This window comes from Triplophysa dalaica, chromosome 7 (genome assembly GCF_015846415.1).
Source record: "Triplophysa dalaica isolate WHDGS20190420 chromosome 7, ASM1584641v1, whole genome shotgun sequence".
In the NCBI taxonomy this organism is placed as follows: domain Eukaryota; kingdom Metazoa; phylum Chordata; class Actinopteri; order Cypriniformes; family Nemacheilidae; genus Triplophysa; species Triplophysa dalaica.
The window spans coordinates 14,247,712-14,274,653 of record NC_079548.1 but is presented as its reverse complement, the minus strand read 5'-3'; the positions used below and the strand labels follow the sequence as shown (position 1 = coordinate 14,274,653).

At 37.2% G+C, this 26,942-nt stretch overlaps 4 protein-coding genes and 1 long non-coding RNA gene across 10 annotated transcripts in view; 2 read left to right on the top strand and 3 right to left on the bottom strand.

Annotated features, from left to right (window-relative positions):
• The window catches only part of thraa (thyroid hormone receptor alpha a), a 37,233-nt gene extending 22,380 nt beyond the window's left edge, over positions 1-14,853 (top strand). For 3 of the 4 annotated variants that reach the window (XM_056752046.1, XM_056752047.1, XM_056752045.1), the window contains 8 exons: positions 119-312; positions 4,162-4,223; positions 5,283-5,404; positions 5,583-5,730; positions 6,776-6,981; positions 8,315-8,458; positions 9,593-9,851; positions 10,212-14,853. In XM_056752046.1, coding sequence (XP_056608024.1) covers positions 263-312; positions 4,162-4,223; positions 5,283-5,404; positions 5,583-5,730; positions 6,776-6,981; positions 8,315-8,458; positions 9,593-9,851; positions 10,212-10,462 — 1,242 coding nt within the window. In that variant the 5' untranslated portion in view covers positions 119-262 and the 3' untranslated portion in view covers positions 10,463-14,853. Of the gene's footprint in view, positions 1-118; positions 313-2,404; positions 2,530-4,161; positions 4,224-5,282; positions 5,405-5,582; positions 5,731-6,775; positions 6,982-8,314; positions 8,459-9,592; positions 9,852-10,211 lie in introns of those variants that run through there. The other variant, XM_056752048.1, reaches the window with a different exon arrangement.
• A 118-nt stretch (positions 14,854-14,971) lies between these two features.
• LOC130425695 (dual specificity protein phosphatase 3-like) lies at positions 14,972-16,131 on the bottom strand. Of its 2 annotated transcripts, none has more exons than XM_056752051.1 (3): positions 15,863-16,131; positions 15,549-15,760; positions 14,972-15,269 (listed from the first exon to the last, which is right to left on the bottom strand). In XM_056752051.1, exons 1-3 carry the CDS (start codon positions 15,988-15,990, stop codon positions 15,082-15,084), a joined length of 528 nt encoding a protein of 175 aa, XP_056608029.1. In that variant the 5' UTR covers positions 15,991-16,131; the 3' UTR covers positions 14,972-15,081. The 2 variants fall into 2 exon arrangements, with proteins under 2 accessions (XP_056608029.1, XP_056608028.1); XM_056752050.1 differs by having other exon boundaries at positions 15,549-15,772; positions 15,863-16,128.
• A 468-nt stretch (positions 16,132-16,599) lies between these two features.
• dusp3b (dual specificity phosphatase 3b) lies at positions 16,600-19,418 on the bottom strand. 2 transcript variants are annotated; one of them, XR_008907179.1, is made up of 3 exons: positions 18,360-18,622; positions 17,441-17,664; positions 16,600-17,302 (listed from the first exon to the last, which is right to left on the bottom strand). XR_008907179.1 is itself a non-coding variant. In XM_056753166.1 (3 exons), exons 1-3 carry the CDS (start codon positions 19,210-19,212, stop codon positions 17,085-17,087), a joined length of 564 nt encoding a protein of 187 aa, XP_056609144.1. In that variant the 5' UTR covers positions 19,213-19,418; the 3' UTR covers positions 16,600-17,084. The 2 variants fall into 2 exon arrangements, 1 of the variants encoding a protein (XP_056609144.1); XM_056753166.1 differs by lacking the exon at positions 18,360-18,622 and adding an exon at positions 19,091-19,418.
• Positions 18,746-26,291, top strand: LOC130426408 (uncharacterized). The gene is made up of 3 exons (XR_008907180.1): positions 18,746-18,905; positions 24,931-25,017; positions 26,126-26,291. It is a non-coding gene; the product is annotated as an uncharacterized LOC130426408 (long non-coding RNA).
• On the bottom strand, positions 20,012-25,439 carry dlx4a (distal-less homeobox 4a). Its single transcript, XM_056753165.1, has 3 exons — positions 24,961-25,439; positions 23,462-23,655; positions 20,012-20,550 (listed from the first exon to the last, which is right to left on the bottom strand). Exons 1-3 carry the CDS (start codon positions 25,271-25,273, stop codon positions 20,299-20,301), a joined length of 759 nt encoding a protein of 252 aa, XP_056609143.1. The 5' UTR covers positions 25,274-25,439; the 3' UTR covers positions 20,012-20,298.
• Positions 26,292-26,942: the final 651 nt, after the last annotated feature.

Genomic DNA, 26,942 nt, shown 5'->3' with positions numbered 1-26,942 from the left:
TGTGCCCACAGCCCCTAGAGGTGCCGTGTACTTAATATGAGTGGATGAATCCAGTTTCTTGAGGCTCAAACACTGTATATATTGTAATAATGTTTAATAACTGTTTCGTCTTTTACAGGTATAAAATCGTGTTGATTGGCCCACAGTCTTGTGACCATGTCCAGTGGCGGCTGACTGATACTGACCCGGTGTATGTTGATCAGGCCAAGGGTCTGGTCTGCCTCCGTCTCGTGTGATTGGACACTGGATGGAATTAACGTGAATGGAACATAAAGAGCAGGACCTTAACCTGCCAGAGGGAGACGAGACACGGTGAGTTATCCTTCGTGCTTGTTTCAAAAGAGCTACGTGAGAAATAATAGCTCTTAGTGACAGAACCAAATTTCACTGATTTAACCCCCCCCAAAGATTTGTGATCATTTATTTAAAGTCATGCCATTAAAAACCTGTATGACTTTCTTTTGACTATGTAACACAAATGTATTTGTGGTTTTGTGTCCATACAATAGAAGTTGTTGTTCCCCATTCAAGTATACAGAATAAGAACTCTCCTTTTATGCATGTTGCATTGATATGCAACATATACAGCCGTTTTCTTTCGTGTAATCAGCATTTCTAGATGTATTTTGGCCATTCCAGTCCAGTGTCTGTTGAATTTCATCAAAATCAAACCTCATGAGTGACATAAAGTCATCCAACAGCAATGTGGAAGACTGACAGCATGACAAGACACATGAAATCTGTGATAAAAATCAAGGTTATCATAATTTTTTTGCTCTTTTCCAACATACATGTACAAATATGACTGTTGTATTGCTTAAAAAGGAATAAAATTGTTTTCCTCCCAGTATTTGAGGTCTGAAATAATATAGAGCAGATTTTCATTTTCTGCAAATAGAAACAATATTTTTATTAGAAATTTGGGAGAAATATCGTTAGTTGTATACAGAATGAAACAAAAACAATCATTTTACATGAACACATACCTATAAATTGTACATTAAGAATAGCTGAAAATAATTTTGAAATGGTCTCTTAATCTTTTCTGTAGGCTGAATAAGGCTTTATGCCATCAGTCTGCACTGTAAACCAGTATCAAATAAAACAAACAGGTCAACCGATAACATCATAAAAAAATAAAATCAGTGAAAACCGTTAAACCATTTAAACGCTAAACACATTGTCAGTTAAACCTCAAAAGTGTTGAGGTTTACTAAACCTATTGTAATGTAATTGTAATTAGAAGTGCTTGCCGATTGGTCCAAGCGTGTGAAGTGTTTTAGTGACAACTGTCAACAGCAGACATTGGATTAGATGAGGAGGATGAATAGAGAGTTAGATTAAAATGCGAGAGAGAGAGAAAACTGTAGAGATACAGAAGCCAGATGGGGCCACCGTGGAGCGAGGGACAATTCAGGACACTGAATTATGATGACAGTCAGGGGATTGTCTGTCTGTAAGCTGCATGTGTCATTGAGGCGCTCTGTGTGTGTGTGTGTGGAGCAAACAAGCACGTGTCTCTCTGTGTGCTGCCTCATGGTTGCTCCCTCCCTCCCTCTCAAATTACTGCGTGCACACAACCTCACGCAGTTTCAGGCCCCTATGGGTCAGTTCTGGGATTAATACGCAGCTAGAGATGCTTCAGCCTGTAAAATAGTCACCCTGCGTCCCGCTTTTATCCGCCATTTAATTACAACTAATTTGATTAGCAGCAAGTGCAGATGAGTGAACATTTTAAAGCTTTGCTGAAGTGTTTATTCACTGTGCTCTCTGCTCAGTAGCATGTGCCGGGAGGAAGTGTGACGTACTCCTGTGGACTTCGCTTTGATGTGTCATCGGTGCACGTGTATGTTTAACCCACGTGTTTCAAACGTAGAATGTGACTTTTTGGGGCAAGAAGAAATGCATTAAAATTGTAAACAATCGTGGTGATATAAAAATAATTTTGATGAATGACAATTGATTTTATCACTTTATTTTATTTTAACTGATATGCAAGACTAGGAATTGTTTTCTTTATTCATATTATATATTATAGTTTTATTGATTTACTTAATTTTTTTACTAGATTATGAGTACATAATTATACATATTTCTATATAATAAATATTATATGACTCTGAACATTAAAGATGAGCTTTAATATGCCACATCTGATAGCACCGTAGCAGGCGATTTTAACCCATGAGTCCATATGTCCGTAAAGCAGATGGCATAGTGTCTTTTGCTTCATCCTTTAAGATTTTGTTGGCAGAAAACAGAGAACGAAGAGGAAGATGAGAGCTGTAGGTTAGGGATGAAGAAGAGGTGGAGCTCACAGAACACCCGTGACACATGGCCCTCTGATGCACAGGAGCTGTGGTTGAGGGAGGGATGTGATGAAAGTGTGTGTGAGGGAGAGAGCGATGGGGTGGGTGAGAGAAGTTTCATCCTACCACAGTCCCTGTTACTGCAGATAGATTGCTTACAGCTTGGCAGGAGTAGAGAGACGGCAATCATGCACATTTTACAACGCCATTATGTCAACAGGTTTGAACATCTCTTATTTTTCTGCCCATCGTCTGTGTTAGTCTGTGTTCGGTCGTGTCTGTTAATGTATAAGCAGATTGTCGATAGGACTTTGGGATGTATAATACTTTGATCTCCAGGAGATCTCTCAGTGGTTTGATATTTTGTCTTTGCACTGCAAATCCCCCGAGATGTTCGCTTGATACATCAATGCGTTGAATTGCAAAATTATGCATTTTTCATTTATTCAAGTTGTTTATGTTTGTCATAATGTTGTGGTTTTTAAGCTAAGGAGATAGTTTTTCTGACATCACATGGTCTTATTTATGAAATTTGCATGTGACAGTTGCTGATCTTCACAGTGAATTATTATTATGAAGAGTGTTTATGAGGTTATACTTGTGTGGCAGTGTGTATGGCTCATTGCCTCACTTGAACTGGACTGTGCACGAGTTCAAGGGGGTGTGTCATTGTTTTACTTGCTGTACATTGCTCAGCGAGACGTTTGCTGTTATTGGCTAGCCTACATGCCGGGATACCTGACATGAAAGTCTTTTCATTGAGAGGTATCACATGAAATAAACACATCTGCGATTTGATCCATTGCCGTTCTTTCTTTTTTACAAGATGATGCAATACTGTTGAGAGTAACTTATGGCAGTCAGCTAGATGAAAAATAAATTCCAAACAGTGCCACCACATGGTGAAATATAGAATCTTTTATTGAAAGGGATGCAGAAATTGGAAGTCTTTGAATGATAATGTGTTTTTACTTACCTTCTGTCACTCACTAATAATGAGCAAAAAATAGTTCATGGCTGTACATATAGACTATTCCCGATTCTTTTTGAAAAAACAATGGCTGATCAGTTATGAAAATCAAAATCACGGCTACTTTGGCCAATATTGAGATCACGATTATCAATGATTATTATTTCATTGGCTTTGGAAACATGTATTTATTAAATTACTGAAACTTATATTCAAACACTGTTTTCAACTTAAAACAAATTAAAAATATGTGTAAAAAATAAAGTTATATAATATAATATAATATAAACTAAAATTGCATTAAAATAGTTAAGTAAAGATATGTGTAAAAATAGATGCACATCGATACACATTTATAGAAAAAAATGCAAACATTTAAATAAATACAAAGATTATATATACAATTCACTTACTTTCAAATAAATTGTATAAAAATGATATCACATCAAACCAAACTCTTAAAGTACATTTAACATTTTGGTATTAATAATAATAACTACATTCAACTGACTAATCATGCCACAGCCTCACAAAGATTTAAGGATTTATAACATAATGATTTGAGACAATCCATACGAAACGCAATGTGACGCAATAATCGCTTTACCTTGATAAATATGCTTTCATAATTGTTACAAACCAAAATTAAAATTGAAAATCAATTATGAGTAATGGCACAGCTCTTTAATGAATTGATTTATTGGGTTGTTAATAGGACAGCTTTACCATTTACAGTTTACATAATCTAAAGTATGTTCTGAAACAATGGACACAATGGATGTCGTGCAAATTCAGTAATCTATATTCTAGATTGGTAAAATTACTTTGTAAAATCTTTTTTTTAATAACATTGCATCCCTTCTGGCTCTTGTCTTTCTCCAGGTGGCCGAATGGATTGAAGAGAAAAAGAAGGAACAGTCAATGCTCTGTGAAGAGCCCGTCTGGTAAGTGTATCGAGGGGCACTCCTGTCAGAAATGTCATGCCTATCATTTCCCCAAAATTGCTTTCTAAATATCTTTGTTCTGTTGAACACAAAATAAGATATTTTGAAGAATTTCGGAAAACAAACCGTGGGGCACCTTAGACAGCCATTTTAATGGCAGTCAATGGTGTCCCAGAAATCTCAAAACCTTTTTTCCAAATATCTTTCTCTGTGTTAATCAGAACAAAGAAATGTATACAGGTTTGGAACGACTTCATAGTAATTTATGACAGAATTTTCCCTTTTTGGGTAAACAATCTCTTAAGTCGTAAGATTTTTGTAAGTAAAATGTTTCTCTAAAATGCTGTGGGAAAAATCACACATTCAGTTCGTGACATTTTTACATTTCAGAAATGAATTTCCCCTTTGACTTTACTTTGACTTGTCCCCCATGGAACACAAGAGCAGTTATTTTGAAAATGTCAAAACCGCTCTTTTCAGGTGCACGATGATCTTCTGGGTTTATTAAAGAAAACGGTTCAGGATTTGAACCCGGTTCTCATTTAATGCTAAAAGAAAACTTCCAGTAGACTAAAACATCTTGCACTAATGAAAGGGGAAAGTTGTTACAGCAGTGTTTTCCTCGGGTCGTGTCTTATCAAGCCTGATGCACAAAGAGTGCCAGAACTGCTGCTGGTTCCCCCTCAAGACTAAAATGAAAAATAAATGCACAAAGCTCCAGTCTTGTGATGTTCCCAATAAGGGTACTATTGCAGGTGGCTGATTCTCATAATATGATTCGGGAAATGTTTATCTGTCTTTCCATCTAATTGCCCGTGTTACTGGGTGCAGAACTGCTTTCTCACACCCTGTCTGAACTGGGCGCGGTACAATACGACGTGACTAAAGACAATAAAAGACATTAGAACCCATTGTAATTTTAAGTTTTGGCCACACTGGATGACAATCCCATTAGAACAAGCGGTGTGTCGTGTCATGACGCGTCCGGTGTAGACACGGTGTCAGGCGAGATCCAGAGTGTGTGTTGTGTCGTAACAGCCTGTTGTCCTCGTCCTCTAGTGAAGAACATCTCCGTTCCAGGGTATGTTCCCAGCTATCTGGACAAGGATGAGCCATGTGTGGTGTGTGGGGACAAAGCCACCGGCTACCATTACCGATGCATCACATGTGAGGGCTGCAAGGTGAGATTATGAACCCCGAAGTCTTCCCGTAGCACTTAGTCTTGTTTTAGTACCACATTGGATTGTAAGTAACATCAGTTTATAACCTCTGTAATGAATGTTTATAAAACTAAAACACACTAAGAATATTATTATTCTGTTGGAGTACACGTATTTTAAAAATGTTTTTTTTTGCCAGGGTTTCTTCAGGAGAACTATACAGAAAAATCTTCACCCATCGTATTCCTGCAAGTATGATGGCTGCTGCATCATTGACAAAATCACCCGTAACCAGTGCCAGCTGTGTCGCTTTAAGAAATGCATCTCTGTGGGCATGGCCATGGACTGTAAGTGTTCAAAAACATTGTCACATTTGTGACCCGGACTGTGAAAACAGTCATTTTTTTGTGATATGCTGTTTTTTAAAATAAACTCATCCTACAGAAGAACCTTCTGTGAAAATGTAATGTTGATATCTTTAATATCGACTGAGGACAGACATGTCAGAACTAAAGGGACAGTTCACCCAAATATGAAAATTCTGTCTTCATTTGCCCTCCCTCTGATTGTTCCAAACCTGTATACATTTCCTGGTTCTGCTTAACACAAAGGAAGATATTTGGAAGAATGTGAGTAACCAAACAAATCTCATCAACCATTAACTACCATAGTATATATTTTCCCTACTATGGCAGTAAATGGGGGATTAGATCTGTTTGGTTTCTCACATTCTTCCACATATCCTCCTTTGTGTTTAGCAGAACCAGGAAATGTATATAGCTTTGGAACAACCTGGGGGTGAATAAATGACGACAGAATTTTCATTTTTCGGTTAACTATCCCTTTAAAATCGTAGTTGCAATTGAACTTTGGATCGTCATTATCTCTGACTTTGTGACTGGATTTTACAAACTGGGTCACATTTATTATGACCATTAATGTAAATCATTTCAAGGCTTAGTACCGTCACCCAAAATAAAACTTGCTCTCATATTGTTCAAATAATGAAAGTTCATGACCTATGAAGCCAAATTGTATGTATAGTAACAAAATGTTACACAAATGTTACGTTTTGGAGCTCAACAAGGGTATTCATATTTGTCATTTTACTATATGGAAAGAGCACCATGATCATCCTCTTAACAGCGTACAGGTGTGGAATTGCATGAAGACAAGTAAAAAATATATTTATATTTGGCTGAACTACATCTTTAAGTCATTAGACAATGTTTACTCATCATTAAATCATCATGGTGGTGAGATTTCTATCTTAGTAAACAGTCAAAACACCCTTTCTATTTCTCTGAAAGGTGTCCCTTGTCTTGTGTATCATTTACTCTCTTCAGTAATGAAATATTAAATGATTGAGTTACTGAATCATGTCCCTGACAGTGGTACTGGATGATTCGAAACGCGTGGCCAAGAGGCGTCTGATTGAGGAGAACCGGGAGCGGAGGAAGAAAGAGGAGATCGTGAAGACTCTGCACGATCGACCTGAGCCTACGGTCTCCGAGTGGGAACTGATCCGCATGGTGACGGAGGCTCATCGCCACACCAATGCCCAGGGCCCGCACTGGAAACAAAAACGCAAGTTTCTGGTAAGGGGCTTACTTGTGTTTTTCACCCACTGTAATGTACAGATGGTGGGATTATCTCTCCGCACAGTTAGATCTCCGAGAGTATCTGGTTTTCATCTGATTCTTTTCCCTACATCCCTTTTGCCTTTGCAACAATCGTCACGCTGGCCTGCTTTGTATAATTCCTTCATCATGGGAATTGTGTTTGAATGTCACGAGTCAAAACACGAGTTGCTTAGCAACCGGATGATGATGCTGAGAGCTTTGACGATGCCGACACGGAATGTAGCTTTAAATAACAGCATGTTTACAGATGTAAACGCTGCTGTCCCTTTAAACCGTCATCCGTTGGTGTTTCTGTTAAAAATTTGGTGAATAGATTATTGTATTGGTAGATGGATATATTATTATTTAGATAGGATTTATTTTTTTGGATTTTCAGAACAATTAGATCAAAAGTTAAAGTTCCAGTGTGTTATTTTTTCGAGGATCTATTGACAGAAACGCAATATAATATACATAACCACATCTTCAGAGGTGTATAAAGACCTTACATAATAATAGAAAAGAATAGCTTTTTATTGTCATTGTAGTCAGAGCAAACAATGAGATTCTTAGTGCACCTGTTGCAAAACATGAAAACCCCCAAAAAACATATATGTGACAATTTTACAAGGAGACCGACGAAAGCAGCCATAAAGTGCAATAGTGGCAATAGCCAGGGTGAGAGCAGTCTCTGGTAATGCTTTGTGCCCTGCTAAGATAATAACGTAATAAGGCGTTATGTTTTTAATATCTTAGAATGAGATATTTCTATCTACACACACCGCAGCTCCCCTTGCATGGAATTCGTCAAGTTGTTTCTACAGTAGCCCTAAACAGACAAACTGATCTACAGATTGTATTTCGTAAATGCCTTATCTCTTTCAGCAAATAGGCGAAAACATGATGACACCTTAGTCCTGTGTCAGCCGCCGTAGTGCTTCAGAAGGGAGGGGCTAGCGATTCACAACGTCACCTCTAGATGCTGCTAAATTTCATACACTAGACCTTTAACATTGACATCAACATCAAAGGAAAAATAAAAAAACTAAATTCTTTGCTTTGGAACTTTGTTTCTATCTGACATTTTTGTCAAATTGAGTAATTCATGAATTATTATTCTGTGACAATTTATTTACATTATGTTATGTTGTATGATGTGCACATTGTGGGACTTTTCTTGGAAAACGAAAAGGTTTTATCTACAAATCAATGTTTCAAAACTCCTGGGAATGTAGATAGAACTTTCTCTTTCCAAGGCGACGATTTGTCATGTTTTGATTTTATTTTTAAATATTTGTTTGCTCTTCAGCCTGAAGACATTGGACAGTCTCCAGCCCCCACATTAGAAAACGACAAAGTTGACCTGGAGGCCTTTAGTGAGTTTACCAAGATCATCACCCCTGCTATCACGAGAGTTGTGGACTTTGCCAAAAAACTGCCCATGTTCTCTGAGGTAATGACTGTAAAAAAAAATTAAATCCAACACATAAATCTCTGTCTGCTAAATTGACTTTTTGGCTTTAAATATTACCCACGGATTCAATACTTCGCAAACCATAAAAACTCTCACTCCCAGACAGGGTGTCAGACAGAATTTATTTGGAGTCGGCTTGGGTTGTTTTCAGACATTTAAAGGATTTCAGACACACAACTTTATGTATTTACTAAGCCGGACTCCATTCTTCCACCTGTCTTGTCTTACTAACTGTCTACATGAAATAAAAATGTGGTTCTATTCTAATTTTCTTAAGCTTAACGGTAGCAAGACTGAAGTCCTCCTCTAATTCCAGTCTTTCTAAGTCCTCAAGTTTTTCTTTATCCATTGATGGTTTCTTCATCTCACCTTCTCGCCATATTAAAAATTTTGGGGTCATTTTTGACAGCACTCTTTCATTTGAAGCTCACATTAATGGTATAACTCGGTCTTGTCACTTTTATCTCCGTAATATTGCTCGTCTTCATTCATCTCTTACCCCACACAGTACTGCCATTCTTGTCCACTCACTTGTCACTTTTCTCGTTGACTACTGTAATTCTCTCCCAGCTAGCATTCGTAATTTAGACACGTTATCTCAATTTAAATCTAAACTCAAAACTCACTTATTCAGAATAGCTTATCCTACATGGTTACTGTCTGCACTCAAAACCCCCATTTTTCTTAACTACTGTTTTTTCTTTTTGTGTTTTATTGATATTGATATTTGTTGTTGTCTCATCTATTTATTTTAATGTATGGTGACCTTAAGTGGTTTGAAAGATATAAAATGTATTATTATTAAAATACTACATCGAAATAATGGCTGTTTCAGGTTTCTTGTAATGGCTTAATTAAAACATCACTGTGATTACAGACAGTTCTTCTGTACTCTAATGTCACTGTTCTGCGATCATATAATCATCACAAACAGTCACTCGCTGTCTTCTTACTTTCAATCTTCCCTGCTCCAGAGGAGAGATTTTAATCTCAGAACACCCCAATCTCATGATGTCTGTACAGATCTGTAAATGTCAAAAGCATCAGATGATCTGCGAAGCACAACAATCCATTGTGTTTGCATATGTGTCTTATTGACTTGTTGGTGTGCAGCTGCCTTGTGAAGACCAGATCATCCTGCTGAAAGGCTGCTGTATGGAGATCATGTCGCTGCGCGCCGCCGTGCGTTATGACCCCGAGAGCGAGACCCTAACCCTGAGTGGAGAGATGGCGGTCAGTCGAGAGCAGCTGAAGAATGGGGGGTTAGGTGTGGTGTCTGACGCCATCTTTGATTTGGGCAAGAGCCTCTCGCAGTTCAACCTAGACGACTCTGAGGTGGCGCTGCTGCAGGCTGTATTGCTCATGAGCTCAGGTGAGAGAAAGGGGAGGAGCATATAGACCTATGTGGGTGTCTGTAAACTGTTAAAGGAACGGTTGATCCAAAAAAGATAATTGACAAAATTGTAAATTCTGTTTTTGCTTAGTCACTCTAATGTCATTCAGAACCTGTCAATTATCAAATAAAATGTAATATGTTAAATAAAATATAACATAAAAATGTAAAATAATATTAAATCAAATAAAACAATAAAAGAGAATATCAAATATAATATAAATCAATAAAATATAATGTAAAACATAAAAAATGGAAAATATGATATAAAATTAAACGGAATTAAATCATAGAAAATAAAATAATAAAAAATGATTATTTCATTCTTTCTTTGCACAGATCGTTCAGGTCTGACATGTGTGGAGAAGATCGAGAATTGCCAGGAGAAGTACCTGTTGGCGTTTGAGCACTACATCAACTATCGCAAGCACAACATCTCACACTTCTGGCCCAAGCTGCTGATGAAAGTCACAAACCTGCGGATGATCGGAGCATGTCACGCCAGTCGCTTCCTGCACATGAAGGTGGAATGTCCCACGGAACTATTCCCCCCACTCTTCCTGGAGGTCTTCGAAGATCAGGAGGTGTGATCAAGAGCCACATGGGGTGGGGGGTGTGCAACGGGGCAAACCATGAATGGTGAATTTGTTTGTGTAAAGCATAACAGAAGCACTTCTTTTTCCACATATGCCGATTTGGGACATGTTTTTTTTTTATGTGCACCTTTTGCTTTGTCCTGGACACTTCTTTGACCCCTCAAGATTCCTCTCGCTGTCAAAAAAAAGCTAGCATGCATCAACCTACCTCTCATACCAACATACCTCCCAACTTCTGAAGGAGTTTATTTTAAAAGCGTGACAAAGCTATTTCAGAACCTGTTTCAGAAACGCTTCAGTCGCTTTTTCCAAGCCATCAGAACATCCTGATTGGGAACAGCTTTCATCTAAAACTAATGCTCAAACCACAATAGTATTTTGGCATTCACGTTTCTCTTTGGAGCTTCGAAATATCTCCTTTGTAAACAACTACCTGTGTGCTCACATACATTCTGTACATACATTAATATGTTGTGTGAACTTGTCTGGGTTTGAACCGTCTCATACCTCATAAACACCAGCATACAGACATACATGTAGCAGCATACAGACATACATGCAGCAACATGTACATATGTGAACCTGGACAACAAAATGGGTCTTATGGGTACATTTTTCGAAATTGAGATTTTTACATCACCTGAAAGCTGAATAATTAAGCTTTCTGATGTACAGGTTGTTAGGATAGGACAATATCTGCTAGAGATACAACTGTTTAAACTGAGGGTGCAAAAACAACTTATTGGGAAAGTTGCCTTTAAGGTTATAAATCAGAGGTCCTGTAGCAGGACATCCACTCAGAAAAAAAGTTTGTATATATTTAGGGTATTTACAAAATGATTTCATGGAAAATGATCTTTACTTAATATCCTAATGATTTTTGGCATAAAGGGAAATTCAATAATTTTGACCCATTCAATGCATTTTTGGCTTTTACTAAAAAGGTTCCTGTTCTACTTAAGACTGGTTTTGTGATCCAGGGTCACATATATACATGCTTGTGAATCTACCCGCACCAACACGTCTTTCATCTTACAATGCTGTGTATACAGTTCTCTCATACTTGATACAAAACCAGTGTACTTGGATTGCATTTGTTACTTGTGACCTCATCTTCTATAGTCTGTTCTATAGTCGACAGAGGTGTTTTTTCCTGATGACAATGAAAGCGGAAGGGTTCATAATCACATTCACTTTTCACTTTAAGCGTTGGAGGAATGTATTAGTGTAGCACTGGGTACAATGAGGCTAACACACAAAAATATAAATAATTACTTAAGTAAATAATGTGCCGATTCAGTCATCTTTGCCGTTTTTAACCTATCAAGTATTTTAGTATAACGGTCGGGTATGACATGCTGCAGTTTGAAACTTTTTTGGTTAATAATAAACAACAAAAGTTATTGAGCAAGTACTTAAAAACATACTTTATTTATAGTAGGTGAGTTCTGCATCTTTTAGCCTTGCTGTACCCTCCATCTTCACTGTTTTTAAAAGTGTAGAGCCTATAGTTTGGATGAATCTGAAATGAATCCCACATACCTCTCCATGACTGTAAACAGACTCTACCTCACCCCTCACATGACACTCACATGACATACACATTTCTGCTTAAATGTACATTTACACTACAATGACACGCGTGTACAGTATGCCCAGCTCGCCACCTGTCTTTACTTCTCTTTCACTTTATGATGTCGGACCAAGTGTCAGTCTTGCTCCCTGGTTTTTGAGGACAATGAAATTTTGCTTTGAGGAAGCTCTGGAACCACATTTCTACAGTCCCCTTGCCTCCGAATCTGATCTATTAACTTCCACCTGTCAATCCACCTCCCTCCTTCGAGACTCAAAGCCATACATGAAAAACTTGACACAAACTCCTGCCCAGCAGAGTACACAGCTGGACCTCAAAGCACCTGCTCAGCTTCTCTGGTTCAAATGCATAGCAGCCTTTTTGACCGATACTGTGTCAGTCTGATTATAAAACAACCAGGATTATGACTCCATGTGACGTGGCTTCTACTAAATCTGCTGAGAGTGACACAAAGCGGCACGAGGACAAACTCACTGTGACTAGCCAATCAGGCTTGAAGCTCCCATGAGACCCCAAGCCCCACACCTGACTCAGGCACAATCCAATCCACCAGCACTGCCCACAGTCTCTACTGCACCAGCAAGGGTCAATCGACCTGCCCACAGATCCTGTTATTATAACAGGAAATCAGGAAGCCATCTTTTCTGGATTTATAAGCTTGATTTACAGCACTTAAATTAGAAAAGGATTCGCTCCTTCACATTTAGAAAAATCAATGTTGATTGGGACTTTGACTCTTAAAGGGGTCATATCAATACATATGTACTTCTAAAAATGAATTTAATTTCAATAAATGCTTATTGAAATTTAGCTGCAAACAGCAAAAAAAAGGCATGATATGATCCTTTTAACGGATGTAAAAATGTTGTCTATTAAAAAGCCCTCTGAAATGCTTACAGGGGGCAATAAACTCTAGCTGCCTCTGGATTCAATAAATCCCTTGTCCCCGATCTGGGATATATAGCGTTAAATCATATCTGAGGTCCAAAATTTGTGTTAATGTGTGAGAAAGAACCGCCATTCCATTATTAAAGCTATCCTGTCCTATCTTCTGATATGGAAAGTAGAAAATAAAAGGACGCCACATTTTCTATGCGAGAAACATTGCTTATTGGGGACTTCTGGCTGTCATGCATCACTCTACCTGATTTTGCCAAGAAGTTGATGTCCTCGGGACAACATATTTTGTTGACCAAAGGACAACATTTTTATAAATAAACCTCAACCAAACCCTAACCATAATTTATCCCTAAAATTAGAGGGAAATGATAAGTGAAAAACAATGGTGTACAAACACCTAATCCTGGTTGCAAGATTAAATTTAAAATAAACTGCAAATTTATTTCTGAAATCTGATTGGTTGATTTAAATGTTCCAGGTTCAACATGATGTGGTTCTAAGGATATCAACCACTTGGCAAAAACAGGAGAGCCGTCATGGCATCATGCAGTTTTTTTTTAATGCTGTGTGGACATTCTGCTGATGGAATCCTGCTTTTGGATGTTAAAATTGGACTGTGAATTTTGAGTGAATGGATTGTGATAGCAGAGGAGCAATTGTTCAATCAGTGCGAAACTAAAGTCTGAACAAAGTTCATTTCAAACACTGTGCATTTTTGTAATTGTGTTTCAATATAAACTGTATTTGTGGGTTTGTAAATGCTAAGTGTGGACAGCCAATGTGCTCCTTGTTGTTTTCTGTTCGCTTTCACACATCTGAGTAGTATTTATACGCTGTCTGACTGTCTTATCGGTATGCTCCTGCAGTGATCTGTAGATTTCAATCATTGGATCAAGAACAAAAACTTAAGTGAGAGCTTTTCATGTAGAGCCAAACTCATGTCTGTGAGTCAATGTTAAACATAAATCAGCAGTTCTCACTCTTCCAGTATCTTTAGCCAATTTACAGAATGCCATGATGTGAAGTTGCCTTCAGTGGTAAGATTGAAATTAAATTAGGTTTGGATATAAAGCTCTGACCGGATTTGCTTTTGAATCCCACTTTAAACTGAGAAAAGCATCCACCCACAGGACGTATCTACAGCAAATCTGAAGAGAAGATACGCCTTTTAAAGCTAAACCATGACCAATACCTCAATCTGGACTCCATCTCAGGAGCACACCATTATATTTAGTTTAAGGGTTTAACCCACAACAGGACCTCACATACTCTTAAAGGGGTTGTTCCCTCGTGCTTTTGTTGGTGAGACATGCAATGAGAATGTAAGCAGAATGATCACCATTCACTTTAAAAGTATGGAAATGGTGCCTGGCTGCTTCTCTAATATTCTTACTTTCATGTCTCTTGAATAGCATGAGGGACAGTGAATGATAGCAGATGGGGGATGCATCTAGTGATGCAAAATTGCTGTTAAATCATTTCTGTAGCACTGTACCCTGCAATATTGTCATTCCAACCTGTGATAGGCCTTTGTTAGCTTGACTTTCCATTTCCGCAATGCCTCGGTTATATGAATAAAATGTTATTTTCTTTTTTGAGGGGATGACAAGATCAGCACATTTTAGAATGGTCTCATTTGTCGCTTGGTAAAAACAGATATTTGCTTTCAGCAGTTACGTTTGCATGCGTCACCAATTTGACTATCAAGATCCTTCTTTTCACATGCAGGAATGCTGTGAAGTTAAACGTTCTTCTTTTGCTGTACAATCAAACTATGTATTTCCCAAGTCAGAGGAAGGCAGGAAAGCATGTGGGAATGGTTTCAGAGTAACTCAGGTATGTGTGCTGCTTTTCACCACAGTAAATGTTAATAAATGTCTGTTGTGAAGACCTCTCGTCTTTAATTGAATATTTATTTAAATAATGAAATCAAAATTAGGTCTGTATTTAAAGGAGAGACTGCTTCATAAAATACCTGCACACATCTGGTCAGTCACCGTCACCAGAGGTCAGGAAAAGCAGAGAATGTTTATTCCAAACTCAGACACGGAAACAATAGAACATTGTTCTATATCATATATAACAGATTACAAAATAAATTACGTCGAGGCATTTCAAGCTACTTCTCGCACCGGTTGTTTAGCTCACAGAGCTGAAGTAGAAATCCCTCATTTGGTCCAATTTCACGTTTTTCTCTTACTGTGGCCACAGCATCATGTACAGACATCCTGTGATGCAGCATCAGATATGCAATGACTAGTGTGGCTGAACGACTGTAGCCTTTCTGACAGTGAACATAAACCTTTCCTGTTAAAACAAAAGAAACACTGTGTTATTGCCTTACACCAAATACTGCATATTGGTTTGAGTTTCATTCTGATATATTGAAATAGTATGTTTTTAAATTCAAAGTAAATATATATATATGCAGTGTATCAGAAGTGTGTGACTGAAAAAGTATAAAGTTGTATCGTTGTTTTATTATACATCTAGGGCATAATATACAATGCTATTTAGGGAGAGAATCTAACAATAATATTCAATATTTATTATATCAATATTATACGATAAGCATGAGCTGCAAACCTTCTACTGACAAAGCACTTTTGATAAAATCAGAAGCCTCTTTGAAATATCTGCTGAGGTCAAAATCATCATCGTCAATGGCTGGTACTCCATGATAGATGATTCCTGATCCAGAATAAAACTCTGCACTAGTGTTCACGTGCATGTCTGACTCGCCTTCCAATGCATTCAGGATGTGTGTCACTCCCAGCTGCTTCAGACGGGTCACATCTCTGACGACAGACCTTAATTTACCAGAACCAGTATTTTTGGGGAACTGCTGGTGTATTTCTCGTAATCGATATTAAGTTTAAAATATACATGACCTAACTTACTCATCTCCTAGCAGTATTCCGGGGTAGACTTCATTGAAGCTTTTAGAGGGTGTTCTGAAATCTCCGTTGTCATCTGTCAGCAGATCGATCAGCTGTCTAACTGACACTCTATAGTTAACGCTAATCATGGCGAAATAAAGATTGTAGCTCTCCGGGAAATAATGTTCTTTCCAGGCGGTGTAAGTGTATATTTGTGCGACTACTGGAGAGGGTCTCAAGACGCTGAAGTTCGTTATTTTAAATGTTTATGCTGCGGCGTGACGTAAGTAGACGCTGGGAATCGATTCATTGGTTGCGATGCTTTGGGAATCGAATCTCTTCTTTAAGAGGGAATCGCGGTTCTTCTTAAAAGGGAATGTTCTCCAAAAAATAAAATTCTGTTGTAATTTATTCCCTCTCGTGTTGTTCAAAATCTGTATATGACTATGTGACTGGAAGACAAAAAAATCATATTTTAAGTAGCTTAAAGTGTGTGTGGTTTTGTGGCCATACAATTTAAGTAATGTAGAATAAAGTCACACAGATTTGGAATGAAATGAGGATGAATAAATTGTTTTTTTTTTGGGGGGGGGTATCCCTTTAGGAGTCTTTTTATCGTTGTAGATGATTTTATCTGTCAACTTTATTCGTCAACTGAATTACATAACGTGTCAAAAAAAAGTTCAAACATCAGAAAACATAAATATACCCAATCAGACATGATGCTGACATGAAATATTCTTCATTGTTGCATTAAAACAATATAATGTGAATTTAGGTATTGCATACAATATCTAGATAAATTCAGCAGTCAATCATCTGTATGAGCTAAGTCTGCTCTCAGAGGGAAATACTGTTTTACTGTCTTTCATCATTCATGGCACCACTAGAGGTCAGGAGATGCAGAAAACATTCATTCCACATGACATGACACATACTCACCAGTCCCCAAAACTATAAATGTTATTTTTCAAAGAAATTGTAGTTTGCATGTAGACAGACTGCTAATATTTGTTAAAGTCACCTCTTAGATTAATGTTTCCAGCACATTTTCTCATTTGCACTATTTTGTAGCAGTTTGCTACAATAAACCATGTCTCCAAGTAAATAAATGTTCATGATATATATACGATAAGTATGTATATATCATCTATAACAAATACAATAAGAAAAATAAAAAGCTCGACATAACAGAGAAAAATATTTATTGATAACAAAAAATAACGATGTGAGAAAAAATCGACTACTTCTCACACACTCTTTCTTCATCTCTCAACCGGTTGTTTATGTCACAAAGCTGACGTAGAAATCCATCGTTTGGTCCAATTTCACGTTTTTCTCTTACTGTGGCCACAGCATTATGTACAGACATCCTGTGATGCAGCATCAGATATGCAATGACCAAGGCAGCTGAACGACTGTAGCCTTTCTGACAGTGAACATACACTTTTCCTGTAAAAACTAAATAAAGACTGAGAATGTTAACATCTAACAAGTATTACATATTCAGTTATCATTCTGATTTATTTGAATAATGCTTTTAATAATCATATGGATATTTATATGCTTAAAAAACACATTTACTGACGACCTTCCCACCTTTTATTGACAAAGCCCTTTTAATGAAATCAGAAGCCTCTTTGAAATATCTGCTGAGGGCAAAATGGTCCGAGTCAAATGCTGGTACTCCATGATAGATGATTCCTGATCCAGAATAAAACTCTGCACTAGTGTTCACGTGCATGTCTGACTCGCCTTCCGCTGCATTAAGGATGTGTGTCACTCCCAGCTGCTTCAGACGGGTCACATCTCTGACGACAGACCTGTCAGGACGCATATGTATACGGTTTCATCTTAACAACATAAACAAATGTGACTGCGCATGCGCACTGTTGTGACCCCAGCTTAACTTCCGGTGCACATTCACAAACAATATAATTATTTCTGATAGCGATTAAAAGTAACCGAGAAGAACCGTAACTTGGCTAAACTTGTCGATCCGATATTTCGAACTTAGACCGCGACACCAAACTCAACCGCTAGATGTGACCATACGGTTTGTTTAAATGCGTCAAAACTACAGGACCCATTCAACAAATTGTTTATTTAATAGAATTAAAATAAAACAGAAAAATCGTGTATTTATTACAATTATTGTACGGTAAAATAATAATACAAATTAATATTAACATAAATTGAATAAAATATAAATAGTTAGCCTACATTATTATACACTAGCTAGTCTCGCGTACCCAGACCTTCGAATGACACGCGGGCGTGACGTCGGAGGCTGAGACTAGACTACGTCCGAAATCGCATACTTTGACAGTACGTACTGGATTTAAATAAGTAAATACTTATCAACCGTTAAAACAGCACATCCTATAGTATGACTGGGAGCCATGTTTTATGGTCATGTGACTCGTATACTCCTTGACCAAAACGTTTTAACAACAACATAAGTGAGCGTTTATAAAAACATAATTTAGTCACGCTAAATTCATTTATTGGCACTTACATTAAAAACGGACGTCCGCCTTAAAGGTTTCCGCTACATTTATTTGATTTACATTTGAAATTTGACCGTTGCTCAGCTCCCGTGGTATCATGGGATAGAAAGTGTCCATCCCATCCACACTCGCGAATCTCGGCGGAAGTAGTGGACCATCCGGGTATTTCTCGCCTACTGTTTTTTGCATACTGAGGTTTCGGACATGCTACAACTCATACTCATTTTCGCCTACTATATAGTACGGAAGTATCCGATTTCGAAGGCAGCATGGAGCTTTGCTAGGGATAATTCTACCTCCACTGGGCATAACACATTATTTTTGTCACCCTGACAACAGTTAATTTACTTTTTTATTGTAAGGTTAGGTTTAGGGTAGGTGTAGGCATTAGCCAATATAATTTCACTTCTGGTCGTAGCTGTATCCCTTCTATCCCTTGTACAGGTGGGTATATTTTTGAGTAGCCTGTTCTTATTTATAAACCCACTTCCCATACTGTCCCATTGAATGTGTGATTCCGTCAAGAGACTATAAGATGGCGTCCTGTGCACGAGGTAAAAATAGGCTGTTTATTTAAGGACTCCTCTGTGGTTATTTGCAAGACACGTTTATACTTGCTCTTGTTTTGTACTTTGTAGAAAACTTTGTGGTAAACTTTGTGGTACTTTGTGGTAAACTTTTTAATTCTGTATCGTTTAAATAACGTTTTATCAAGTACTGCAAGTATGATTGAACTTACTCGTCCCCAAGGAGTATTCCGGGGTAGACTTCATTAAAGTTTTTAGAAGGCATGTGGAAGTCTCCATTTTCGTCTGTCAACAGATCGTTGAGTTGTTGAACTGACACTTCGTAGTCTGTCATGTCGAAATCAACATAAATTCTCTCTCTCTCGGTTTTTTGAGGCGACGAGTGACGTGATTTGCATGCTTTGTTGAGAAGCTTTCTTTAAATCGGTCTTCTATATTTTGTCGAATAATACATGATAATCTAAGTCTTTTTTAAGACTATAATAATTTTATTCCAAACTGTCTTTAGGCCTAGAGGGCGCACACTACTGTCAAACTGAAGCTACAGCTCACGTGTTGTATTATCGAGACACTAGGTGGCGTCAGACAACCTCGAAACGACGCTTGCAATGACTCATAAACAATTAAAGATATTTAAAAGTCTGTTTAAAAGATAGACCACGATTCATTATTTATATTATAATGACTGTGGAGAATATAAAGTCAATCATTTCGCAATTCCCCCCGGTCATCAGGTGTTAAATTCCTAAATCCGTTTTAGTCTGTGAGTCCTTTAGTAATCATGATGTTGAAAGCTGTTATCTAGGGACAGGAGTAAAATTTATTGTCGAGTTGAATATTATTGTGAATGTAGAAAATATAGCAGTCATTGTGGTAGCAGTTATTTTTTCTGTTATTGGATGTATGTTATGTAAAACATATAAAAAGCCAATGCATGAATTAATGCATATGCATATGTTAAAAACCTAACAAATCAAGGAGCGCAAGCAAGCAAATTTTCATAAGTAATTTCTCTACCAGTTATTTAGAAAGGTAATATTTCACACAAGGAATCATATTTTATGGCAACTGTGTTTCTTAAAGACTGCTGAGGTTGCAGGCTTTGGAATATTTGCAAGACGGTACAAGAGAACTAGACAATGGCATTTTATTTAAACCTACAAAAGAGCTAACAAAATCCAAAGTATAGAGAGAGGTCCGGCTGTTTTGACAGTCTTTCAGCAATTTTCCCACACAAACCTGCAAGCAACAAAACATTTCAGCAACACAAATCTTCATGAAGAACATACTGAGGAGAAATTTGAGAGAAGTCTGAGCGTGAGTAAACTGTGCTAAAAGAGGGCCGGCGTGATCTGAAACAGAGTGTACTGGTAAAAATCAGTAGGGGGGTAGATACACTGCAAATGTCTTACACATCCAGTCACATCATTTGAGTTCTAGGCATTGGGTCTTGATGATGACCAGGGTACCAGTGTCCAAAAGAGTTCATATATCCTCCAGAGTGAATGGGGGCACCCTTTGTTGACATGGAAACGTCCCATAGGGGTGGCATTCCAGGGGAACATGGCGGTCCGGAGACTGAAGCTGCTTGAAGGTGCTCTTCTGGTCCACTCGAGCCATGTTTCATGATCTTTTTGTACTTGGAGCGTTTGTTCTGAAACCATATCTTTACCTGCAACAAAGAAATTACCATTCGTTACATTGGACCTGTCTGTATATATTGCCAATATTCTATAAACCAAAATATAGATTTTGCTTCATAGTCATAACTGAAGATAAATAAATAAAAATCCTTTCAGAATCATGATAACATCACAACAACAGGTTTTTAGCATGAAATTCAGGTCTACAAAATAGGGCTTGCACCAGCACGCCTTTAGCCTGCTGGAACTGGGAGGGGGGGGGGAAGCTTGACAGTTCAAACATTATTGGTGTTCCTTTTGATGGGTTCAACAGTTTATCTCAGCACAAACTGTTTGCATGCCTTTTTATAGCTGTAGGATGTAAACACCCCCCTGATATCACATGCATGGGGCACATGCATATTTCATTTCTTACTATGATGAGTGGAAAATTCATGCAAATTGTGATTAGACGCTGGTTGTTAAAAAACAGAGCTGTAAACCCTTCTGTAATGAAACGTAATTACATCCATGTTTTTCTGTTTGAAAATCCAATTACGCTTAAGGTTTTCTCTGCACGCTGACACCCCAAATAATTATTTTAATTCAGGCATTCACAATAGTTTTGTTCTAAATCTGTTATTAAACTTGTCGCGATTTCAGCGGAACACCTCTGTCATGTGGTGTTCTTTCATGTTATTTTGATCACTAAAACTATTTTCAGAAAGATGAAAACAAGCCACGGGGCCTGAAAGCAGGAATGGTCCTAGAGGCAACATTCAAAAGGTAAAAAGTAATTATGATTTCTTTGAGTCGTGTCGTATTTGAGTTGAACAAATGGAGCGTAATTACCGGTGTGGATTTCTCTGACAGCAGAAATGACAGGGTCTCAATTGTTCTATTAAGCACGATATTGGTACAACTAATGAAGAGTATTTGGCACGTAAATGTGGCCACACATAAGCAATCCACAGGTTTTGATATGTGTGTCTCTTCTGCCTAAATGTAAAATATCCAGGCTTGTCCTGCATGCTAACCCTTAAAATGCATGCATGTTGATTTAGTTTTATTAAATAATATTTTTACTTGAATAACCACAGTTAATTTAAGTGTCACCACATTACACATATTTTTTAGGTTAGCCGACAAGCATTTTTAAAATTGTGTTACTGCAAACGCCCTCAGGATAAAATAACAAAAGCAGTGAATTAAATAGGTGGATCAATTCCAAACTGATACAGAAGAATACATTTACGGTGTAATTTGGGAGTATTCATTTATGCAAGACATAATAATTACACTCTAAGTAGTTATGATAATAATAGCAATAAAAATTTATGATGTGATGTCTGGGACAAATTTAAAGCAGTATACGTGTGTGTGGGTGTGTGTGTGTGTGTGTTTGTGTGTGCGAGCGTGTGAGTTTGAGTGATATTGCTATATATTTTATTATTGAATATAATATAATTATTATTATGTGAAGGATAAATAGAATCCGTTGGTTACGGACTAGTATTTAAACACATTTTATCACGCTTTAATAACTATGATGCCATACAATTATTAATTATATCTATACATCTATATCTATATTTCAATGTAAAGCCCAGATATATCATGTGGGTGGGAAATATTTCAGAGTGTTCTTAAGGCATACTTATTTAATATGGAGTTAAATTCATATAATTTTTTCTATAAAAATAATTTAGATCTGTGTATATATCAAACCTCGTAATGGCAAATATGCTGCTCATAGAATCTGATTAATTCCAAAATAATTAAAGAGCATAAACTCTCTCATTAGAAATGAGACTGAGGGGATTGTAGGAGGCGCTTATTAAACATGCTCGATTGAAATATGCTAACTTAAAGTTCCTTGTTTTTTATTTATTGGGAAAAATATTTTCAGAGGGAATCAGATATATTTAGTCAAATGTAGACTATGATAAAGTATTTTACCTTCCTAACATCACTTATGAAAAGTCTAAGTTGTAGAAACAAATGTAGGCTATCTTACTGGTTAGTTCAGTTTAAAATATAAATCATGTTTATGTCAAATTGTTTTTATGTATAAGTGTGTGTTCCATAAAAGAACGTTCTTCTGATTTAAAACCCCATGAATTATGATTAATAACTCTTTCTTTAACAACTCTATAGAACCAGTGTGAACCAACCCCATGTCAAGCTTAAGTTGGAGTAATTGTTCAATACACCTTTCATGATCTGACAAAAATAATAAATATTTTACTACTTTGTGTGGTGTGCCTTATATTCCCCAAAATTTAAGCTTTTATTTGTAGTCACGGAGTTGCATAATTAAAACAGATCTACTTGAGATTCAGTAAAGAATGAAAACTAATACCATGGCTGCAGTAAGTTATTTGTGCACAATAAGTTCACCATATTTATTCAGAGAAATAAAACATGCATAAAAACCACTTAATAAAGTAAATTTTATATAAGTTTCTCTTATGAATAAAGAAAAATCTGTCTTCAATTATGTCAAGTCTATTTAGATTAAGATTGGAAACATGCAGTAAAGATTAACTACAAAGGATGTGCATATGCTGACGTTCTACTTGATGCATCAGAAAACCCAGCCCAAAAGTTTTTGTTTCTTAAGTTACAATGTTTGTTTTGTTATTATATGATACCACCACCACAGATTGACATAATAAATACGTTTTTTGGGTAAATATTCCCTAGATAGATATTTAAACCCGTTCTCAATCACCTGCCAAAATTGGACCAATTTTAATGCCAGTCGCTGCTATGAAATGATATAAACGTTGTCATATGTCAGCCCAGACCTAAACACATCTACCTGAGGGTTTTCAGTGAGTTTACGCGATGTCAACACCTATCCCATACACATGTAGGCATGTATCCATTAGACACACAGATCGAAAGAAAGTTCTCGTTATTAGTGATCTTTCGTTCAGTGTTGTCGTTTTGACATACCTGGGTTTGTGTCAGACCCATTTTGGCTGCCAGGTCAGCGCGTTCAGGGAGCGCGAGGTACTGGGTCTGCTGGAAGCGCTGGTTGAGCGCCTGCAGCTGCAGACTCGAGTAGATGGTGCGGGGTTTGCGGATCTTCTTTCCCTTCCCGTTCAGTCGGATTTCTCCATTCTCAATAGAGCTCTGCTTCTCCGATTCTTGGGTGAGAAAAAGGGCATAAGATTCGACATTGCATTTTCAACAACTATTAAGGCCTACGTAGAAAACGTTGAAACGATGTGCAATTAATTATTTGTCAAATATATGTAGGCGATTGTGTCGACAAAAAAGGTTTACAGTATGTAATGAAAAAAAAATATCAAATCAAATTTAGATCTTAAGGGTGTGCTCACAATTTATCAATGAACCGCATATGGCAGCCAGCTGAGGTCTGTAGTCTATTTGAATATTTAGCAAATTTCTTATGTTTAACATTCTTTACACTTTTATGCGTATCACGAAACAACACTTAACGTAGAGGTTGTATTAAGTGACGTCTATTAATTTTTTATCTAAATTTCAGTTACATAGGCTAATAAACAATAGAAAATGCATTTGTTTGTTTTAAATGAATTACAACATTTGAATAAAGTGCATTGATGTGCTGTATTTTTATTGTCGTAAAGGGTATACTGTAGACATGTGTGCGAGTGTTTATGCGGGTCTTGCAGTTACTAGCGATGCTAATTGGAGTCATTAAAGTATATTTGCCAATATTACTTTAACAGCATGTATTAAAGAATACAAATATATACAAATTAAAGACATCTCAGGTATTTGAGCTGTGTAAACCTAGAAAAAAATGTATGACTCGGTTTCATGGAAATAAAACACCAAAGAATAAACTGTTTGAGACACTCAATTAAAGAAGCTTCTTAAATCTGTTAGATTTCATTTTAATTTGGTTAAGTCTTTAATTTAATTGAGCCTTCAGCCCAGCTGTTAGCTATTTTAATAATTAGAAATTAGAAATACTTTGAAGTTTTATACCCATCAAACGTTGTATAGCCTAATTCTTTAAATAAGCAAGAAAACCGTGAGAAGGACATATGAAATAACATATAAATAAGCCTAAATGAAGAGTTTGGTCCCAGAATTATGTTTTTATTGTGCATTCCAATCATTATCAATCAAACAGTAGTTGGTTTGTTTTGATTGAAGCCATAACGCTGAAAATTCAGCCAAGTAACACAATAAAAACATGATTAAATAAAAACAATTTTGAACCAAACTCTTCATAATATGTTTATAAAACTTCTCCAACACCCCGTAAAACACAACTTTGAGAGCCATAACCGTAAATCTAAAACCCAAATAATGTATCAGACGACCATAATTATTGTAGAATTGCTGCACTCTGTGTAGATAATCAGCATCTCACAAACCAAATAGGCTAACTTTTTTGAATAAGTTATTTTCTTCTTCCTTTTTAGATTCATGCTGCAAAGAAAAGCACACATTACCTCCGTCGTCTACTCTTGAATGACCGGCAGCGCTGTTATGGCTGTTATGTTGATAAGGTAAGTAAGCTCCGGGATGGTGATGGGCGCTCGGGTAATGGTAACTTAATGGACGGCCGTACGAAGGAGCTCCAGAGGAAAATGCCGTTTCGTACTGCGGATGCGCGCCTTGATGTAAACCGTGCACGGGATAGTGCGCGTGAGATACACCTGGCGAATGCTGCTGGTGCGTCTGGTAGCCGTGACTGAACTCCAGAAATGCCGATTTTGAGGGGTCTGAAGCCACCAAACTTTCAGACAGTGAAGTCATAGTCATTTTTTAGAGTTATGTCCATTAGACCGATGCACCTTTAAACATCATGTATAAAAATAGACTCATGAGATAGAGAGATTCATGTCGTCGTATTCACAGATTGAGTGAAAATGCGTCGCTCATGAGTTTGCTTTCGCTTTGAGCTGTGTCTGTGAAGTTATTCTCCACTGTCTCGTCGCATGCTGGAGTTAAATTGCAAGAGTAAGAGCACTCTTCTTATTGGCTGCGTGTGCCCTCAACGTCATTTGTGCAGATGTGGTGACGTAATGAGCGTAATATTGAAGCATTGAATTTCCCACGTTCGCAGCAATGAAGCTTGGGTTTATAAAGTTTTTTCTTAGTGTGTAATTTTTCTGATCAAAGTAAAAAGAAGAGACATTTTACAATATAAAAGTTTATTTGAAACATTCAGAACCAGATAAAAATCTGAGTTTACTGGCATATATAAGCTATTAATATAAGAATATTATACATACATTTAGTCATTTACTAGACACTTTTATCCTATACATTCGTGAGGATGTTTAGTAAAGCCTAATAAATATAAGAATATTATTCATTCGTGAAGATGTTTATGTCATACATTTGTAAAAATATGAATGAACAATTAAGACAAAGAGACAAAAATATGGCCAGCTCCCAAAGCTAATTAATCCGACTCGTATGATTTCCGTCGAAAGTCATGTCAATTGTTTCGTGTCTGAGAGGAGGAGCAGAGAAAAGAGCCTCTTTTGATGCAAGGTTGTTACATGTTTTGGTTGGAGGACACGTGTTATTAACTAAAAAAAGTGACGTATCGAGAAATACACAAATTATAGGTGCTTTTATCTCAAGCCAGCTTTCTTCACCACACAGGTACGACTAACCGTCAGGACACGCCCAGTCGATGCCTCAGTCCTGATCGCTGCCAGTCCTGAGTGTGCCGCTGTCCTTACTTGCCAGTGGAATACTGAAACCTGACCTTTAAAGGGCAAATTTTAGAAACAAGTGCAAAGAAAGACACTGACATAAAGTTTTTAGGCTACTACAAACTGTTACATCACCCATGCCGTTCATTGCAGTATTAATACAATACAACATTTGATATTCTGTTGTTGTGATATGTTGTAAATTACTTATTTAGTTTTAAACACACCACACATAAACCTGCATGTTTTAGGAAAAATGTACAGCATGTAAAAGAACATGCAAAGACGGACACAAATAACTTCGAATCTGCGTGTGTAGAAAAGAATGAGGTTTTGGCCTAACACTTGCTTGACATTGACGTCTACAGCGAGAAAGCTCTGATTTAAAAGAAAAAGAGAAGAGAGGAGACAATGGTTATATAGTCAGTGTGATAAACCACAGGACAGAGTGAGGGAGAAAAATAGCACATAGTAAGGGTAGCCCTACGAAAGAAAGAGAAATGTAGACTCCATCACAGTCTGTAATTACATGTACATTATAGAGGAGAACAAAGTAAGCCCCTGAAGTCATAACACAAGCATATACCCTCACGAAGGTTTTCATTCACACTGGGGGAAGAGAGCTTAATAACAATACTTCTCAATCTTAGGCCAGACTAGCTGGCGTCGTCATTATGTGTATCTGTTCTTCTGTGCATGTATATAATTGTGCACTCTGTTGCCAAGATACTGTGAATTGTGTTGGTGTTTGTCTGTCATACTTG